This window comes from Mytilus californianus, unplaced genomic scaffold (genome assembly GCF_021869535.1).
Source record: "Mytilus californianus isolate M0D057914Y unplaced genomic scaffold, xbMytCali1.0.p SCAF_6, whole genome shotgun sequence".
NCBI classification, from domain to species: Eukaryota; Metazoa; Mollusca; class Bivalvia; order Mytilida; family Mytilidae; genus Mytilus; species Mytilus californianus.
The window spans coordinates 108,732,592-108,754,732 of NW_026262712.1; the positions used below are offsets into that span (position 1 = coordinate 108,732,592).

Genomic DNA, 22,141 nt, shown 5'->3' on the forward strand with positions numbered 1-22,141 from the left:
GAGCGCAGCTGGATACGACCGCAGACGTCCAACCCTGAACAGTTAGGGCAAAAATGGACGCAATATTCATGCTTGATACAGGTCTGAATTTGGATTGTAATTAAATATTTGACACATAAAAGGTTTCTGACACAGAATAACTGTAGTCAAATAACTTAGAATTGGTTATATGATTTGAATTTATATTCAATTTTTTTTTTGCATTTGTGCAATACACTATGCTGTTGCGTATTAAACCCCCCCCCCCCCCCCCCCAAACACACACACACACACTTTTTTTGCAAAAAAAATATTTCAAGAAAATTTCTTTTTAACTTCTGAAATCTGAAATGAGAAAAAATTGAACCCCCACAATTTCTTTTCCCCCCCCCCCAAAAAAAATTCTTTCCCTCAAGATATGGTCATAATCTCAATTCAAATTTCCAATGGAGTTTGCAACCATAATTACCCATTTAAATTTACCATAGTGCTAACTTAATCTATTTAATAATAGAATTTAAAATATGGTGTCAAATCTTTCATATGGATTTTTTTGTAAAAAAAAAAGATGCAACATTTGCAGATATTTTTACTGGTCTTCCTTTATAAATATGCATTTCTTTAAACATAATTTGAAAGCAGTGTAAGGGAGGTAATCAAAACGTTGTATTTGGATTACTTCCCTTACACTGCTTTTAAATTGTCTTAATTGTTCATTAACCATAGGTAATTATTACCTCCCTTGCACTGCTTTAAATTATGTTTTGTACTAAAGTATTTGTCCATTAACCAGGACACCCTTGTTTTTCCCCCTTTTTTGTCCTTAATTCCAAAACGGTTTGAGCCATAACCCCCCAAAGCAAATCCTAACCATCCCTTTGTGGTATGGAAACTTGTGGTATAATTTCAGAGAGATCCATACACCACTCCACAAGTTATTGTCTGGAAACTAGAAAAATGCTTATTTTTGGCCCCTAATTCCTTAACTGTTGGTACCATAACCCCCAAAATCAATCCCAACCTTCCTTTTGTGGTATTAAACCTTATGGTAAAATTTCATAGAGATCCATTCACTTAAACTAAAGTTATTGTGCGAAAACCAATGTGTCTTTGGACGACGACAACGCCAATGTCATACCAACATACTTTTTGCGGTTGTCTAAAAACTGGTCGATGCTGAAAAATGTACAACTGTTATAATAGATAATATTTTATTTATACAATTACAGTCTTAAACTGCCTATCTACATCTGCATATCACACTTTTCTCACAATATTGACTAGCATGGTCTTGGTTATTCAAAAATCTTATATACACATTTGTACACTGTTAAAATATTCTATTTAAACTCCTTAAATTGTGAAACTCAAAAAATTTACAGTAGAAAATATGTCGTGATTAAAACAACATACTGTCAAAATTCCAATCTTTCTTCGTGTTTTTCAGTAAATGAGAAAGCAACATTGCTGTTAAACAATTCATTCCATTACATCAACTTAAGTGCCATCATCTTTTTTTTTCTTATTTTTATAAATCTTTTTTTTCTCCTTCATTTTGGAATTATATCATAAGTTGAGATTAGCATAATTTAAACAGCAGTTTCCACATAGCAGAATATTTTAAATTAGAATTCTCCCTAGGACAATTCACCTCTTCAGAATCTAAAGGATCATGGGTAATTTCATTAATGGTCCTACACCAAAGTTATGATAACTTCACCCATTGGTTGAATTTTCATTGTATAGGATGTTTTTAACCAATCTCAGCGTTTTAGTGTGCACTTTTAAAAATATTACCCAGATGGCTATAGATTGATAAAGAAAGGTGAATTCCCATGAGGTTAAGCTGACCCTGTAATGATTTAGCCTGATCCTATCAGAAATGAATATCTTGAAGGTTTATTCATAAAATTTGGTTTTTGAAAACTAAATATATGCTACAATACTTTATGACATCACATGAAAGAACACATATCTGATTAATATTTGAAATATCAGCAATCTTTGAACTTTAACCTTTCATGTCCTACTTTCGTACACGACTATGCTATCAATAATATAACTTCCTCCTTTTGAATAAAATGTCAGCAAATTATACCACTAAATATATCCAACATTAAATACATATGGAGTTCCTAATTTATTGCAATGTACAACATTTACATAAATAATGTGGAATGTTCTAAACTGTATGTAAACTGATATCTGCTAGCCTATTTCTCTATAAGGTCAGTAGTAATTTTGTAAAATACATAAGGATAATAGTCTACATTTCCCATCATAAGTCCTGGGATGTCCATATGTCCAGCCTGAAAATATCAACAAGTATAAGTTATTTTCTACATAATTGATCTTAAAAAAGTATAAATTTTTTAAATTTTGCAAAAATTCTAAATTCCGATGTTATTTACGGTTATATGCCTAACTATACCACCAAATGATTCCTCTTAAGTATAATAAAATACTGCTCTATTAAAATCAAAGTGCTTGAGAGCACTGAAAGGGTAAAGATTGCTTTCATTTTGCAATTTAAAATAAAACATTGAATTGTATATAATGTATTTGGCTAGGCAAATGATAAATTTGAGTTGGAGTTATCTTCCTTTGTTCATGAGTGTACATTGTAGTTGATTCTATTTTTATAACAGATTCATAGGCAATGCATTACTTATGCAATTTTCAATAAAGAAATGTTTTCTTGACAAATACAGTAATTCAAATACACATCATATTGTAACTTGATTGTCTAATTATATCATATCATTAACAAATTGCTTGACATTGACTGGATACTCACCAAAGGTAGTGATAAACCATGGAAGATTTAAATATCAAGTCAGTACCATATGGTTTTGATTGCATTACATGCAATCTTCACCCAAAAATGAGTTGTGATTATGCTTTTGCTAGTTCCCTTTCACATTACAGATTTAAAAATATCAAGCACACTTTTTACAAAACTTGACTACTAATAATATACTATTATGATGAAATAGAAATAAAATGTATTTATAGTAACAATCAACATTTCTCTGTATTATTCTTCTTCAAACCATTCAGCATTGGTATAATATATTTTTTTATATTGGATAGAAGTCAGAGTATATAAAAAAACAGCAATCATTTTTCTATAGGTGTTAACAGAGTTAACAAATCAAAATGTGTTGTTAACAACAAACTTGTTTATTTTTTATTCTGAAGAAAATCAATCTCAAGTTAACTACTAAAAAAAAAGAATGTGTTTGAAGACAAGAAGCCACCGCTCAAGCTTCAAACAAAAGAAAATGGGATGGTCAAGGGTAACACTTAATGCCCTCGTCGACTACGGCAGGGGCATAAAAAAATACATTGGCTTCTACATAAGTAAATTATCAAAATTTCATCACTGAAAAATAAAGATTTGTTGGTACTGTTGGTTTTTTTTTAAAGATTTTATATATTATCCAAGTTTGAATAGACCAGCTCAAACACTTGAGCATTCTTTTGTAAGTTTTTAGGATTGAATGGAAATTTACTTTAGATCAATGCAGTTAAACAGATAATTTTAAATATTTCACTTACCATATCCCCTGACATTGCACTGTTATCAAGATGACTATATAAATCATTTAAAACTTCTCGTAACTTTCTCACTGATTTCTTATGTGGTAATAATAACATAGCTTGGAAATTCACTGGTAAACCATATCTTATAATAAATAAACATATTAATTAGTTATAACCTTTTCAAGTCTTAGATACATAATAAGAAACTAAAAAAAAATGTTAAAGTTGCACTTAAAGAAACGTTAAGATGTTAGACTTAGTAAGATTGTGGAATGGTATTTGTCCTGTAATAGAAATAACTAAAACTGAGCATGTATCAATCACTTTGAAGACATGTTTTAAGTGAAATGAAAATTCCTTATTTTCACATAATGAAGGTTCTCTCATATGCTGATGATATTAAGGTTTCTGACTAGTATTTTATCGTAAAATTTATTTAAACCATGCTTCATGAACAAACACTATCTAGGATTAAAATCATGATCATACAATCTTTGAGGAAAAACCATTGTATCATCTTACTTAAATACCAGGAATGGTTTTCAAAAAAGTAATCATGTATCTGTGAGGTCCAATATTTAACTATTTTTGGCAGTGACATCCATCTTGGATTTCATATTAGCACTAACATATCAGTTTTATTTTAATCTATGTTTTGCAGTGGAAGAATGTTTTTTTTAAACAGAATTTGATATAAAACAATCTGCACAATCTGCTTGTATTTTTGTGACAATGCACAATCTGCTGTATTTTTGGGACAATGCACAATCTGCTTGTATTTTTGTGACAATGCACAATCTGCTTGTATTTTTGTGACAATGCACAATCTGCTTATATTTTTAAGATAATCATATATTACCTTAAGACCGATTCTACAAACAATCTTAAAGATTTGACATGTATCCAAGCAGTAAAACATTCTCCAAAGTTTACTTTCAACCACTTAACCAATGGTCCCTGCAAAAATAACCAGTTAAAATCATTACTTTTTTCAAATGCTTATGTTATTTACAATTGAAAATCTGCAAAAAAAAATGAAATTTCAACTCAATATTCAAAACAATTTTCCAAGGTTCCATTATTACATTATAACTGAACAGCCCTTGATAAAAAGCTACAATCAATATAGCATTGTCCTTATTCATAAAAGTATAAACAGAGTTTTTAAATTCTGTAAATATTACATAAAGTTAAAAGAAACACACAAACTAAACAACTTCTTTGGGATATCATAGATATATTTGCTTATTCTTGATTTTCTTTACAGGACCTTTACCATGATTCCTTTAAAGATAACACAAAGGAAGCACAAGTTATTGACCTTCTGGACCATGTTTGTTACCTAGGGTTCAAAATAAGGTTGACATGTTACTGAGATCACCCCAGTTTTTGGTGGGGTTCGTCAGAGCTCCAGATAAGAATTCACAAATTGGGGTTTTTACCCACCATTTTTTTATGTAATTGGGTGATAAAGTTTTTAAATTGCATTATCAATTCCAATTCACCCCTCAAGCAAATATCAAATTGGGTTTTTCACCACCAAGCTCCTTAATGTATTGGGTTTTTTCATCAACACAATATTGAATGTTTAGGCATGTTATAATCACATTATATCAACCCCATGCAGATGTTTTTCCATCTTAAATGTGTTTCTTTCTTTGTATATATGCTAGCTGTTTTATTTGGTTTATTCACTGACGAGCAATTGTACGTTTAATTTGTGTCCGATTTTAAACGTTCTGCCAGTTTTGTATTTTCTCACAACTTATATAAACTGCAGCTGGTGTCACTAGTTGGACAGTTACTAATTACCTTTCTAGATCCCATATGATCACCCTACTGTTTAGTTGGGGTAGGCGTGGCTAAGTGTTTAGATTTTTATGTAATATATGTGAAATTTAGGTGCTGTAAGAAAGTTTTGCCAGTCCTTTAACCTATTTGCCAGATCTACTTTTAAATAAAAATAATAAGTAGTTCACAGATTTAAGATATACCCCAAAACCTTGACCAGCTTTATAGGTTTAATGACGGAGACCACATTCAACTTAAATTTACAGAGTTAAATTTACAAATAATTCTGCAACATCAAATAAATAAATGACAATGTTAAACTGCACTTGCCAATAAGACAACTATCATAAGCATACAGAACAATAAGACCAAAACAAAGAAAGTGTCAAAATGCATGGACGTAAAAAATGGATATGCGTATTCACTCATGAACTAAAATGAAAAAAATAATATATAAACTAAAATTATACTTGAATGTTTTTGTTTAATTTAATTTACATAAATCTGGGTTAAGTTGTCCCAACTGATTAGAACTTTTGGTTTCTGATGCTTTCCAACTACATATATCATTTCATAATTGATTTGGCCTTTCACTTTTTCCAACTGATTTCGTTCTTGACAAAACCCCGTGTTTATCGTTCTAGCAATGTTCTCGTTAAGGTACGCAAACAGGTCTTGTTATCATCATAATAACTTTCCCTAAAGTATCAAAAAGAAGCTGAAAACATGCTTCTATTCAATATTTTTATCGGATATTTACTTTGGTTTTAATTCATTGTATGTTATGATAAATCCCGAGCAATTTCGAAAAAAATATGACTACAAGACAAACGCTAATTGGATAAACGCCGAGAAGATCGAAATGTTTTCATAAACACGCGTACCTTTTGAGCAATGGAAAATTCCAACAGAATTTTTGTAGGACAAGCTCCTGCTAATTGTGATGATTTCATTGTATTCAATACAGAACAGAAATTTATACTCAAATTATAGTGCATGATGATATCATTATTTTAAACTTACATATTGCTTTTTCTTATCAGCTTCTAATTTATTGATTTCAGTTTTACCAGCAGCCATTTCAGTCTCACTGTACTGAAAATCACGAACATTAAATCTGCAAGTAAATATTTCTGTATCAATGAAAAGACTTAAAGCAAATGAGATTGATTTTCATGATTTCAAATCAACGCAAGGAGGTTATGCTTAAGATAATAGTTGAATTTGCATACTGAAGTACCCTTACATCAACTCCTGTCTACAAAGTGTCCATCTTAATCCATTAATACATCTGATGTCTAATTTTAACCCTCGATACTGTGAAAAAAACATAAACTAGCCTAAGCAAAAGACCATCAACTTAAAGTTTTATATCACCTTTCCACCAGGTCTCTTGTAGATTATTGTTCGTCTTTTGGTGGTTTATATACGACCACAAAAAAATTTTTGTGGTCGTATATTGGTATGATGTTGGCGTCGTCCGAAAACACATTAGTTTTCGCACTTTAACTTTAGTTTAAGTGAATGGATCTCAATGAAATTTTACCATAAGGTTCAATACCACAAAAGGAAGGTGGGGATTGATTTTGGGGGTTATGGTACCAACAGTTAAGGAATTAGGGGCCAAAAAGGGGCAAAAAATAAGCATTTTTGTAACTTCCAGACATAACTTGTGTGTAAGTGTATGGATCTCTCTGACATTGAACCACAAGGTTCCATGTCACAAAGGGAATGCTGGGATTGATTTTGGGGGTAATTGCCTCCAAATTTTAGGAATTAGGGGCCAAAAAGAAGCATTTTTCTAGTTTCATGACAATAACTTGTGTGTAAGTGTATGGATCTCTCTGACATTGTATCACAAGGTTCCATATCACAAAGGGAATGCTGGGATTGATTTTGAGGGTAATTGCCTCCAAATTTTAGGAATAAGGGGCCAAAAAGGGGCAAAAAACAAGCATTTTTCTAGTTTCATGACAATAACTTGTGTGTAAGTGTATGATCTTTATGAAATTGTACTACAAGGTTCCATATCACAAAGGGAAAGCTGGGTTTGAGTTCGGGGGTAATTGCTCTAAACATTTAGGAATTTGGGGCCAAAAAAGGGCCAAAACACAAGCGTTTTTCTAGTTTCCAGACAATAACTTGTGTTCAAGTGTATGGATCTCTCTGAAATTGTACTGCAAGGTACCATACCACAAAGGGAAGGCTGGGATTGAGTTTGGGGGTGATGAATCATAAGGGGGTTCAAAAAATTTGGGGGGGGGATTTTTTTTCCCTTTTTTTTTCTTTAAAATTTTCCATTTTAAATTGGTTATTTCTGATTTATATATAAAAGCAAATAATAATGATATGGTTTGAATAGGTAAATTAAAAATTTTTAAGTTCTTAGACCACTTTCATTCTGTGTCAGAAACCTATGCTGTGTCAAATATTTAATTACAATCCAAATTCAGTGCTGTATCAAGCTTGAATGTTGTGTCCATACTTGCCCCAACTGTTCAGGGTTCGACCTCTGCGGTTGTATCAAGCTGCGCCCAAGTGGAGCATTTTATTGTTTTTTGCCATGAGAAACCCCAAAATCACTGGAATCCAATTTTAAAATATGAAAAACGCAGTATTATCAAATAGTGAAGATATTATTAAGTTTCAATGATATAAAATAACTAGTTTAGGAGCATACAAAGAGCAAATGGAGGGAAGAACAAATAAACAAACATTGCTCACAAAAGGACTCTAAATAGTGATTCAATGTTTTAGTATTTTGTCTATATTTACTTGTTTTCTCTGCATTTGTGTCTGAATTCATCAACAACTCTTCTGAACAAAGTTACAGATACTAAGCAATTCTCATCATCCTCATATAGAACCCTGTAAAAAATAAATATCAACTGAATGAACATGGAACATATGCTTAGGTCTTTCTTGAAGCTACACATCACATCATATAAATGTGCAAAGGTCTCCATGGAACCCTGGGTGTCAACTGCTATTGCTGCTGTCAGAGTAAAGGGTAATGTTGGCTGCCAAAAAGTATAAAGTACATTTATCAACAAAATACAGGAAAATGAAAAAAGAAAAAAAAAAATTAAATATTTTAAAAATTTTGCTTTTGACAGTGTCTTTTGATCATAAAAAGTTTCTAATTTTCATAAAATGCCATAAAGATTTGATAAGGTTATTGATGTTTTATTAAATTTTAACCACTGATTAAAACCTTCATTTGGGACAGGCACATACAATTATATCTTGGTAAAATTAGCTACTTAATCATTTAATAATTACTGAATAAGGATATTGCTGTCAGTGGAAACTATTCTGGATCAGTTAATATTTCTTCATGCCAACAATATACAGAAAAGCAATTTTGCGTGCAACAGCCAAAAGTGCATAACATCCAAGCAAGGAAAAAGGTAGTTTTACCTGGATGATCTTGGTACCACCATGTCAGTCAGCTGCTCATATTTAGCTGCCCATTCATGGTGAAATGATCTGAAAAAAATAGTGACATGTTTACTAAATATTCCTTATTATATCATGTATGATGAACTAATTCTAAAGGTTTTACCACTCCAGTCTATATATAGTTCTACTGTAAATTCAGAAATTATTGCATGCATTTATTATTGCGATTTTTCAAGAAAGGATAAAATCCGAAATTAAATTTTGTGATATCAGGAAACTTCTTTTTTGTTATGTTATGGAAATATTAAAAGCATCAGACCAACAACAAAATTAATGTTAATTTGTGATCAATTCTAACTAAAAAAATTAAATTTTTGACACCAAGTCAAATGTGAAGCAAACTTTCCAATGAACCTGTGTAAACAATGACGTTACATGACTGAGACATAATTCTTCTTAAGGATGTTGTTCACAACAGGGTTATAGTCTTGACAAGTTCTAAGATAGATGAAAGAAATAGATAATATATTAATTTTAATAAATTTCTTGGTTATTAAATTTTTAGTCATATACAGTAAATAAAGAATTTATTGACAGGTTTTCATAATTGCAAAAGTACCAATGGGATAGATTTTGCAAGAATAAAAAAAAACTGACATTTATTTAAAACTTTGATAGCATTACTTTTATGCTGAATTTCTTAAAGTCACAACAATCAACCTTGGATTTTTGTCCATACAGGTAACATAATCATAACTGTATAACAAAATACAGCTATCTTCACTCTAATGAAATAGTAAAGTTATCCTTTACATATCATGATCTCGGAACAACCATGTCTGTCAGTGTCTCATATTAAAGTGCCCTATCATTTCATTGTCCATTGAAATATTATGGGAATGACCTATACTTTAAGCTTTGTACAATATCTTACTTTGGAACTACCACCAATAGTGTCTGTAAATATTCAGAGTCTAGTACAAAGTCCTCCTTCTTCACCAAGTCTCCCAAGTTTCTGGTTAGTAAACTTCCACTGAAACAATACCATAGAAAGTGTCAGACCTTTTTTTAAAAAAAAGTGTATAAAGCATTACTTCAATTCAGTATAGTTAATTGCATTTCCAAAATTCCACATATAACTTGTTTAACTTTTGTACAAAACATATGCTTGTAATTGAGATTTATTCAGAAAACAAACAATTTTTTACGCTTCATTTAATCAGCAGTTGTTAAGATTAAGCAATGTAATATTTTGGCTAAAAAAAAGATTTGCTTTGGCCTTATACATTCACATAAAAGCCTCATCATTACTACAACAAAATACATATACTTTCAAGAGACAATCTCTCCTAATATAAAGATAGTTTTACTTACGTCGCTTTTCTTTCTAAGTTCTGTAGATTTCCCTTTAAACTGTTGTATGCCTGGGATTTGGTTCTAAGATCTGTTTCTATCTGGGACACTTGCTGTCAATATATATAACAAAAGTTATTCTAGATGTGTAAATTCCTTTTTTAAATAAATGAGGCTTGATCATGAAGCAATCATATAATCAGCAATCATTTTCTTACTGTTGCATGCATATTTGGTTTATATAAAATAAGTTATTCTACATGTGTCAATTCATTTTTTTAAATAAATGAGATCTTGATCATGAAGCAATCATATAATCAGTAACTTTTTTCTTCCTATCATATTTGGTTTAGTGTTTGGTAAGTTTACTTCATGTTAACTTGAAATTCTATAAATATATTCTTAAAAGCCATCTTTTTCCCCAAAATGATGTCCCCCAAAACATGAATTAAAGGGGCATTAGCTGTCAAATTCATGTTCACCGATTTGACTCAAATTCTGATATTTGATTTATAACAATGTAAAACATGTATCCAAAATATTAAAAGTCTAAAATAAACAGTTTACAGGTTATGGGCATGATAACACGCAGCTTCGTTTCGTGTGTATTTTAGTCTCAACGCCATCTAATTAACTATCGAGTTGACCTCCAAATTCATTCGATGACCATATAAGGGATGTAAACATAAATAAAGATATAAACTCGTGCTATTGGATTTTTCTAGGTCTAATTGATTTCATATTATAGATTAAAAATATATGTTTATCATCGTTTTTACCTGTATCAAATGATTTACCTTTGTTTCACTTTCAATGTTGACATTCTTTTCCTTTAAATAACTTTACACATACAATTCACGTGTTATCCATCTCTAGCTAAGGGGTTAAATTGAAGTTCACATGAATACGGATTCAATGAGGTCAAATTATTCACTTGCAAGTGAATAATTCATCATCAATGTTTCTTAGCTTATTTTGACAAAATTGAACCATACTGGTGGCTAAAAGTGAATAATTATTTCACTATTTCACTTTCATTAATGATTGAACAAAAAAAAAAATCATATATTAGATTTTTTATATATCTCGTAGCTAGTGCCCCTTTAATATATATAAACCGTCCCTCAAAACTTGAATTAATGTATATAAATCAGTTTTTGCAAGATTGGTGAGAAAAATAATTTCATATAAGACATTCATAATTATTATTGCCAAATTTTGATTCAAATATGGCTGTCAGAGCACTTTCAAAGGAAAAGAGGATAATATGCAGAGTCAACAGAAAACCAAAAACATAAGAGTACAAGTGTGGGTTATAGCTAATAATTCAACAAGCAAGCTAAAATGAAACTTCACCACTGCTCTTTTTCTGTCCTTGGTCTTAAAAAAAAACCACTTTAACTTTTGTCTTACCATTTTACTTAGCAACCAATTAGTACCTAGTCATGCTTGTTTTCTTCACAAATGACCTATGGCAAAGGTAGTTCGTTACATTCCTTACCAAGTCATGCTTGGTTTCTTCACAAGTGACCTATGGCAAATGTAGATCGTTACATACCTTACCGATTCATGCTTGGTTTCTTCACAAATGACCTATGGCAAATGTAGTTCATTACATACCTTTCCAATAATTTCTGCAATATTCTTTAGTGACTGTTTAATGGGATATTTGGCTAGATCCCACTGAAATCTTGTCAAATAAGTTACAAGGTCAACTGTAATTAAGAAATGCAAATGTCAACATAATATTTTAACTCTTAAAGGCAAATTTAAGACATGCAAATATACTAAATATACTTGCTTAGAAATAGTCATGTTAATTTCAAATCATTTACAACTCTTAAGTCAATTATACATTTTGTATATATTCAAAGAATGACTTTTTTCTTATTTGCTTATCATTAAAATGAGTGTATGACCTGATGATATATATCCCATATAGGGTTAGTAGTTAGCTTCCTAGTTACACTGTAAAACTAATAAACATAATACCTGATCATTTAGTCGATCAGCAGTATTAACTTATGACTATTAAGGATGTAAAGGGTACATTTTGTTCAATTTGTTAGTCACTTTTTTTTTTACAACTTTTCGTGCTGAAAGATCAGTATTTGCTATGTTTCATGAAAATAGAAAATGTAGAGTTCAAGGTTAAAAATTATTTTCCATTCATTGTGAAATTAATCATTTATTTCACATTATGCCATGCACATGTGTCTCCCTTTACCACCCATTATTGATCAATATTTGTTGAAATGTTATACTTTGCGAAATATTTTGTTCTTGAAAGCTTTGAATTTCATATCATTAGAAGAATACATGTAGTTCATGCTATGCTATCTTTATTGATCATCAGCCACTGACCTCCATTTGCTACTAAATTTTCCTGAAGTTTGTCTCTCTGTGCTTCCAATACTTCTCCTAAATACTGTGCTATTTTCTTGGTTACACTGTAAAACAAACAGTAAAGACATGTACTGAAAATGGTTAAAATTTTAGCTTAAAATTTTTCAATAAAAAAATCAAAATATAAGCTTTGTTATTTTGTCGAATAAAACAAAGTTTGGAGACATGTCAGGAACAAATATTTGTGTTGAGACTTAGGTCTTTTGCTATAAGTATTTACTCCAACTATCATATCTGTCGCTGTTCATTTCTTTTAAATTAAATTATTCTATGGTGACCATTTTTTTAGGAAGAAGGTTAAATTTACCACTTTGTAAAATATATCTTTAAAAAGTTGTTTTTCCTGTAAAAATTGACAAATCACTGTTCAAACATTTGCCTTATTACACTATACAGAGTTTTTTTTTGTGTGTAATCAATAGATTATTTCAATCAAATCAATGCTGATTAAAAAATTCTTATATATTAATTACTGAATGGCTTCGAATATAAATTTATAATTGATAAAAATATGAAATAGGATCCAAAGACAATCTCCCAATTTAAATTTTCCTAAGAGGGAGATCTTTTTGTTTTTAAATTTGAAAGTCTTACACCTATGTTTATAAGGTACTGAAACGCTACCTTGGAAAATTTATCATCACCTAGATTGAATATAGTATATAAATATATAATAAGAACACAGTAAATAACACTTCAGGATTAACAGTACACCAGCAGTTTAATTCTAACATTGATGAATGGAAGTTATAATAGTGAAAAGTACAGAGCATGCTGAAGGTGTCAATACAATGTTTAATAAAAAAAAATCACCTTTCACAGTAGGCATCCAACTTTCCAAGGTCATCTGATAAACCAACTAATATGTCTAAAGTACCAACCTGTTGAGAAAAAAAACTATTAAAAAGAATAAATTTGAGTTGACAACAAATTAAATAAAATTATTAAAAAATTCAAAGAGATTAAATATTTATGATGAAAGGATTATATGTATATGGAAAGTGTCAACCATTTAGAATAAGTGACACTTTTTCAAACTGCTGAATATAATTACAATGTATATCATGTACATGCAACAATGACTTTTAATCTATGTATTAATATTTTCTACTTAGCATTTAGAATAGAAAACAATGTAATTGGCTTTCTTATAAGTGTTGTTTTCAGAGCTTTGAGTATATCTATAAGACTCAAGGGTATTGCTTATACTGATATAATTGTATAATACTAATCTCAGTGTGCATGACACCTTTATAGCTTACTATGCGGTATGGGTTTTTTCTCATTGTTGTTGGCCGTACGGTGACCCACAACTGCATAGTTGTTATTACTTGTTAACCTCTATGTCATTTGGTCTCTTGTGGAGCGTTCTCTCATTGGCAATCATACCCAATCTTCTTATTTTCATATGACACATATTTCAGGAGTAACTGAAATCTGGAACATTGGAAATTAAAAATTTGGAAATTCAAATACATGCCATGCAAAACATTTGAGAGTATCAAAAACCACATAACCTTATATAACCCGCTTTTTACTAGACTAACTAACTAGGTTATTATGCCACAAGGTAGGTCACAAGGTAACAAATCAGATCAGTCTTTGCTCTTTCCTTTAACTGACCATGCAGATATGTATAATGTATTTTGCAGGGAGATAACTCATTGGTGTACATGTAATACAGCCATGCAGTCAACCAAACACCTCCCACTGTCCTGAGAACACTGAAGGATTAAAAATACAGCGAGTTGTCCCTACAAATGTACATTTATTTAATGCAATTTATAATATTATACCTTTAGATCAGGAATAGCAAATTTATAGTTTGTAGATAGCATATTCTGATTAGCTGTTGCCATGCATAATTTGTCAAAAGTTTGTTGACATGTTTTATCTCCAGGGGCTGATACCAACCAAAACTCTGCCATGGTTCACTCAACTGAAAAAGTAAAAAAAAAATTTCTAACGATCTGTAATGAAAATTATTACGACAATATCAGGAATTATTTGTTACTTATTAAAAGAATATTTTTCTGTTATCTCCTTTTCTCTTTTGTTGATATAAGTTGTAATAACCCTTACACAATGTATTTGTAATATAAACTAGAGGCTCTAAAGAGCCTGTGTCGCTCACCTTGGTCTATGTGCATATCAAACAATGGACATGCTCCAACATTGTAGACGAGAATAGACTTCATGACAAAAATCTCTATCTTGTTGATCTTGTATTACTGATCTTTTAGTCTGTTTAGTTTCTCTCTATCTTCTTTAGTTTTTGCTCAAAACACAAAAGAGGGTAAAAAAAATCCTCATTTAAGGGTAATCACTCCTATGAAGAGTGACAGTCTACTAACTATATCGGCAAAATTTGACTTTTTAATAGATCTTGCCTTGCTGATCATTTTTGTGATTAAAAGCGTTTATTTATCTATTATAATTTAAATCATATAAGGCATAACGGAAAAAAAAAGGTTTCTCTCTATTAAAATATCATAGTTTTCATGATAATACGCAAAAATGAAAAAAAATGGTAAAATTTGTCATTTATGGGCAATAACTCCTATAAGAATTTGTCTAACAGTTTCAACGTATATGGACAATTGGTAGAGCTCATTATTCTGAACATTTTGCTCCTTTGAGATTTTCTCTATTCATAATGGTTAAAAAAAAAATATACTTGCATTTTACCCCTATGTTCTATTTTTAGCCATGTCTGCCATGTTGGTTGGTAGGCGGGGTCATCACTCATCAGACACATTTTTTAAACTAGATACTTTAATGATGATTGTGGCCAAGTTTGGTAAAATTTGTCTCTGTAGTTTCAGGAGAAGATTTTGGTAAAAGATTACAAAAATTGACAAAAAATTGTTAAAAATTGACTATAAAGGGCAATAACTCCATAAGGGGTCAATTGACCATTTTGGTCATGTTGACTTATTTGTAGATCTTACTTTTCTGAACATTATTGCTGTTTACAGTTTATCTCCATCTATAATAATATTCAAGATAATAAACTGTTAACACAGAGATATGTCTCGCCTTTTTGTACTTTTGATAATGCAATAGTTGAAATTAAAATAGCAATTCTTTAACATGTAGGTTATGCAAATATTCAAAGTCAATGAACCATGACTGAAGGTACAGGGCAAAACAATCTCCATGGAAATGAGATGTGCCAATGCTAATACAACTGCATACCAAATACCATAGACTTATAAGTCGTTCCCTTTCAACAAACCTAAACACAAACATTGACTTGTAAACTATGTAAAAGTTTCAAAGTCAATGAACCATGATGAGGGGGTGGGGCTACATAATCTCCATGGAAACAAGAGTTGCAAATGCCAATAAATTTGCATACCAAATATCATTGACTTAACATTAGCAGTTCATCTTAAATTGATCTAATCACAAACTAATACATGTAAACTTCGCAACAGTTTCAAAGTCAATAGACCATGACTGAGGGGGTGGGACCAAATACTCTCCATGGAAATGAGATATGCTAATGCTTATACAATTGCATACCAATTAACATTGGCCTACCACTAATGGTTCCCCTTGAACTGACATAATCACAAACTAAGCAAAAGTTTCACTCAATGCAATAGACCATGACTGCGGGGGCGGGACCAAATATTCTCCATGGAAATGAGATATGCCAATGCTTATACAACTGCATACCAAATATCATTGACTTACCACTAGTGGTTCCCCATAAACTGACCTAATCACAAACTAATACATGTAAACTAAGCAAAAGTTTCAGTCAATAGACCACGACTGAGGGGGCAGGGCCAAATAATCTCCATTGAAATGAGATGTGCCAGTGCTAATACAACTGCATACCGAATATCATTAACCAACCACTAGTGGTTCACCTCAAACTAGACCTAATCACAAACTAATACATTGTTGACGCTGCTGCCGCCGGAAACAGCATACCTATGTCTCACTTTTTGACTCCGTCAAGGCGAGACAATAACCAATAAAATGCTCCGCAGGGCGCAGCTTGATACGACCGCAGAGGTCGAACCCTGAACAGTTGGGGGAAGTATGGACACAACATTCAAGCTTGATACAGCTTTGGATTTGGATTGTGATTAAATATTTGACACAGCATAGGTTTCTAACACAGATTGAATGTGGTCTAAGAACTTAAAAATTTTAAATTGGACATTCACCTATTATGGTCCAATATCCAAAATCTAAATACATGGTTAGATTCAGCATATCAAAGAACCCCAAGAATTCAATTTTTGATGAAATCAAACAAAGTTTAATTTTGGACCCTTTTGACCTCAATGTGGACAAAGTTGATAACAGGGCCCAAAAATCAAAAATCTAAATACATGGTTAGATTCAGCATATCAAAGAACCCCATATATTCAATTTTTGTTGAAATCAAACAAAGTTTAATTTTGGACCCCGATTTGGACCAACTTGAAAACTGGGCCCATAATCAAAAATCTAAATACATGTTTAGATTCAGCATATCAAAGAACCCTAAGAATTCAATTTTTGTTAAAATCAAACTAAGTTTAATTTTGGACCCTTTGGACCTTAATGTAGACCAATTTGAAAACGGAACCAAAAAATTAAGAATCTAAATACACGGTTAGATTCGGCATATCAAAGAACCCCAATAATTCAATTTTTGATGAAATCAAACAAAGTTTAATTTTGGACCCTTTTGACCTCAATGTGGACAAAGTTGATAACGGGGCCCAAAAATCAAAAATCTAAATACATGGTTAGATTCAGCATATCAAAGAACCCCATATATTCAATTTTTGTTGAAATCAAACAAAGTTTAATTTTGGACCCCGATTTGGACCAACTTGAAAACTGGGCCCATAATCAAAAATCTAAATACATGTTTAGATTCAGCATATCAAAGAACCCTAATAATTCAATTTTTGTTAAAATCAAACTAAGTTTAATTTTGGACCCTTTGGACCTTAATGTAGACCAATTTGAAAACGGAACCAAAATTTAAGAATCTAAATACACAGTTAGATTCGGCATATCAAAGAACCCCAATAATTCAATTTTTGATGAAATCAAACAAAGTTTAATTTTGGACCCTTTGGACCTCAATGTGGACCAATTTAAAAACGGGGCCCAAAATCCAAAAACTAAATACACGGTTAGATTCAGCATATTAAAGAACCCCATGAAATCAAGAATAAAACCCCATTGAAATTGGTCAAGAAATAAGCAATTTATAGGAAGTATCTTCTTTTGCACAATCCTGTGCTATTAAATATTTCTTGCTATTGCGCAATACTGTACAATTGACAATTTCTTGCTATTGCGCAATATTGTGCTATTGGATATTTCTTGCTATTGCGCAATACTGTGCAATTGAAGATTTCTTGCTATTGCGCAATACTGTGCAATTGAAGATTTCTTGCTATTGTGCAATACTGTGCAATTGAAAATTTCTTGCTATTGCACAATACATGTACTTATTATATAATAATTTACACATCCTGTTTGGTGTGTATCTCCTACCATATCATTATTATTTGATTTTAAATATAAATCAGAAATAACCAACTTAAAATGGAAAATTTTAAAAGAAACAAAAAAGGAAAAAAAGAAAAAAAAGGAAAAAAAAATAAATCCCCCCCCAAAATTTTGTGAACCCCCATTATGATTCATCACCCCCAAACTCAATCCCAGCCTTCCCTTTGTGGTATGGTACCTTGCAGTACAATTTCAGAGAGATCCATACACTTGACCACAAGTTATTGTCTGGAAACTAGAAAAAAATGTGTTTTTTGGCCCCTTTTTGGCCCCAAATTCCTAAACGTTTAGGGCAATTACCCCCAAACTCAAACCCAGCTTTCCCTTTGTGATATGGAACCTTGTAGTACAATTTCAGAAAGATCCATACACTTACACACAAGTTATTGTCATGAAACTAGAAAAATGCTTGTTTTTTGCCCCTTTTTTGGCCCCTAATTCCTAAAATTTGGAGGCAATTACCCCCAAAATCAATCCCAGCATTCCTTTAGTGATATGGAACCTTGTGGTACAATGTCAGAGAGATCCATACACTAACACACAAGTTATGTCTGGAAGTTACAAAAATGCTTATTTTTGGCCCCTTTTTGGCCCCTAATTCCTTTACTGTTATTACCATAACCCCCAAAATCAATCCCAACCTTCCTTTTGTGGTATTGAACCTTGTGGTAAAATTTCATAAAGATCCATTCACTTAAACTAAATTAAGAGTGCGAAAACCAATGTGTCTTCGGACGACGCCGGACGACGACGACGACGCCAACGTCATACCAATATACGACCACAAAAATTTTTTTGCGGTCGTATAAAAACTGCAAAATTTCCTTAAAATTACCAATTCAGGGCAGTAACCCAACAACGGGTTGTCTGATTTGTCTGATAATTTCCTGGCAGATAGATCTTGACCTGATGAACAATTTTACCCCATGTCAGATTTGCTCTAAATGCTTTAGTTTCAGAAATTTTACCCCTATGTTCTATTTTTAGCCATGGTGGCCATCTTGATTGGCGGATGGAATCATCTGACACAATTTTTAAACTAGATACCCCAATGATGATTGTGGCCAAGTTTGGTCAAATTTGGACCAGTAGTTTCAGAGGAGAAAATATTTGTAAAAGTTAAACATTTGCTCTAAACTAAGTCCTCTGTGCACATTTTTACAATAATTACAAACTCATAATGTATTATTGACAAAAAATATTTTATTCAGTGATTGTTAAAAGATATATTTGGCTTGATAATAAATATAATTGTATGATTCATGAATTACATATTTATGTTCATGATGTTTGTTTCATGATCATTTCTGCTCGAGACACAAACATACTGTACTTCCCTCACCTAGTTGTAATCATGGTAATATTTATATCGTGAGTATACCCAAATTGCACCTATTTTGATGGATTTTTTTGCCTATAAACATTTTAGAAACAGACAAAAGTTTCCATTCTATGTTTATTTTGTAAATGAATCCTTTCTTCCTATAAATGTAGTCATGACAGTACCACAAATTCAATTTTTAATCCATACTGAATCATAGAAAAATTGGTTTTTCAAACCGACCTTTAAACGACACAAGATTCAGAAATGAAGCGTACCTAAATTGAATACATGCTCAACTTCACATCCGTAATAACAAATAACTGATGTTTTGTTTTATTTCTCCATATCTTAAGAACAATTTGACAATAGTCAATGCTTACTCCAGTGGACTGTAAATCTATACTTGCATTTTGTAAGAAATAAATGCTTGTAACAAATTTTAAGTACTCATTTCTATAGTTGACTTTTCGTGGATGTTTCCTTTTACATAGATTTTACTTTTATCACTGGGTCCATCATCTGTTGATATATAATGTGACCGGTTTGTGTATATTTAAATATATTTAGCTACAATGTATGTTGAAAGATGTGTATCTTTTGTTTATTTTCTTTTGTTTCCTATTCTGATATCAGACTCAGACTTCTCTTATACTGAGTTTTACTGTGCATACTGTTGTGCGTTTGTTTTTTCTACATTGGCTAGAGGTATAGGGGGAGGGTTGAGATCTCAAAAAACATGTTTAACCCCGCCGCATTTTTGCGCCTGTCCCTCTGGCCTTTGTTAGTCTTGTATCATTTCTAATTTTAGTTTCCTGAGTATAATTTGGAGTTTAGTATGACGTCCATTATCACTGAACTAGTATACTTATTTGTTATGGGGCCAGCTGAAGGACGACTCCGGGTGGGGGAGTTTCTCGCTGCATTGAAGACCCATTGGTGGCCTTCAGCTGTTGTCTGCTCTATGGTCGGGTTGTTGTCTCTTTGACACAAAAACTTTGCATGTTACCACCAGAGGCAGAGAACATCACTCATCAGAAAGTTAGAAATTGGCAAAGCTGACCGGTATGCCGCCAATTTATCCCCTTGATTCTATGCAATTTAGAACCAAAACCACTAAACCTAATATCAGATCCACTATATTCCAATCCTTGCTATATCTTTTGTCTGCAGCAGTTTTTAAAGATATGCACTACCCTGTCGAGAAGACTACAAATTCCGATCCGCTTCGGCATAATTGTGATAAATTGACTTTGACACTCACCTGGGCTATACACTAACACAGTTCCGCGGATTTCAAAGAAATAAAAAGTCTTCTGGAGAAAAATGTCCAATTCAAGTAGGTTAATTACATGAAAATCAAATGTTAGAGGTTAAGAAATTCTTCGAAACATATTCCTCTCACGTGAAGATATGTTCGGAATAATATTATGATTGACTTTATCATTGATTGGAACGTATCTTTCGAAGTATTCCGAAACAGCTGTGGCTAAACTACAAAACAAATTACGGATATGATTGGGATGTCATTACGTCTTTTTTGTTAGTTTTTTTGTTGTTGCTTTTATATGTTTTTTGTTTGGGTTTTTTTTGGGGGGGGGGGGGGGGAGGCCAGGGGATGTTTTTGTTGGGGTTTCAAATCTTTATACAGGTTTGGCTTGAAAGTAAAATATCTAAATTTTAATCAAAAACACTTATAATTGTCAAAAAATCAAAATATGTTATCAAATCACATATAAAATAAGGCAGTGGCTATTTTGCCGGCAACTTTGTTATCTACAACGTGTACAATATTTTGTCACAAATTCTCCTGATATGTGAAGAAATTTAATTACAGTTTTTTTTTCTTTCTTGGTGATAGCAACCGAAGAAAGGATGATATTAATTAATGAGTAACCCACATATTTCTTTAATAAAAGCTGTGATTCAAGTTCAATGTTCAGTTCATTTCAAAGGGCCCAACCATCACTATTTGTCACGTTTATTTTTATTGCAGTGGCTATTTTGCCGGCACCAGCAAAATAGAAAATATGCTATTTTGTCGGCTTTGATTAAAATATCTTAATTTTAGCCGGCAAAATAGCATATTTGTATAGCAAAGGCTATGTTTCCAGTACCGGCAATATAGTGATCGAATTTGTTATTTTGCCGGTTCTTTGTAAAAAGTCAATTTTAATATTTACTTTTGAAAAGTACTACGAATATGTGCATTGCCAATTTCAAAGAATCAAATTATTACCCATATAGTAGAATAAGATAGCAGTAACAATATTTGAGATACACATAATCGTTTATAAACATGAGTCCAAGTGAAAATAGGAATTTGTAAAACAAAAACATAAAAATAAAAATATTGAGCATCCATTTGTACTCGCGGCAATGAAATCATATCGAAACATGTAGTTAGAATTACTTCAAATTTAATCACTCACAGTCTTATATTACATTAGAATAAAATCTCAGATTTTGAACTGTATGGTGTAAAAAAAAATACATCACATCGCTTCAAAACCAAAAATGTTTAATAACATTTCCTTTTGAAATAATAGTCAGTTCTTTGAATTACATACTGTAAACACAATCTTTTTACTAGCAAAAATGGCAAAAATGGCTTCCGCTTACCTAGAGCCGACAAAATAGCCATTGCTACAGAAATATGCTGTTTTACTGGCTCAAATTAAGACATTTTAATCAGAGCCGGCAGAATAGCATATTTTCTATTTTGCCGGTGCCGGCAAAATAGCCACTGCCATAAAAATAAACGTGACAAATAGTGATGGTTGGGCCCTTTGAAATGAACTGCACATTGTA

At 31.7% G+C, this 22,141-nt stretch overlaps 1 protein-coding gene across 1 annotated transcript; it reads right to left on the bottom strand.

Moving 5' to 3' along the window:
• Positions 1–1,173: 1,173 nt before the first annotated feature.
• Positions 1,174–20,762, bottom strand: LOC127704288 (V-type proton ATPase subunit C 1-A-like). Its single transcript, XM_052208297.1, has 13 exons — positions 20,595–20,762; positions 14,274–14,416; positions 13,291–13,358; positions 12,436–12,521; positions 11,692–11,786; positions 10,093–10,184; positions 9,653–9,751; positions 8,737–8,805; positions 8,092–8,184; positions 6,340–6,433; positions 4,385–4,482; positions 3,541–3,667; positions 1,174–2,288 (listed from the first exon to the last, which is right to left on the bottom strand). The coding sequence occupies exons 2-13, from the start codon at positions 14,403–14,405 to the stop codon at positions 2,193–2,195; spliced, it is 1,149 nt and encodes a 382-aa protein (XP_052064257.1). The 5' UTR covers positions 14,406–14,416; positions 20,595–20,762; the 3' UTR covers positions 1,174–2,192.
• Positions 20,763–22,141: the final 1,379 nt, after the last annotated feature.

Excerpts from the sequence above, each read along its gene's own strand:
- LOC127704288 (XM_052208297.1), bottom strand. The coding sequence starts at position 14,405 with ATGGCAGAGTTTTGGTTGGTATCAGCCCCTGGAGATAAAACATGTCAA. Across the intron at positions 10,185-11,691 it reads TTGCAGAAATTATTGGAAAG|CAAGTGTCCCAGATAGAAAC; the intron begins GTATGTAATGAA and ends ATATATTGACAG. Across the intron at positions 2,289-3,540 it reads GTGCAATGTCAGGGGATATG|GCTGGACATATGGACATCCC; the intron begins GTAAGTGAAATA and ends TGATATTTTCAG.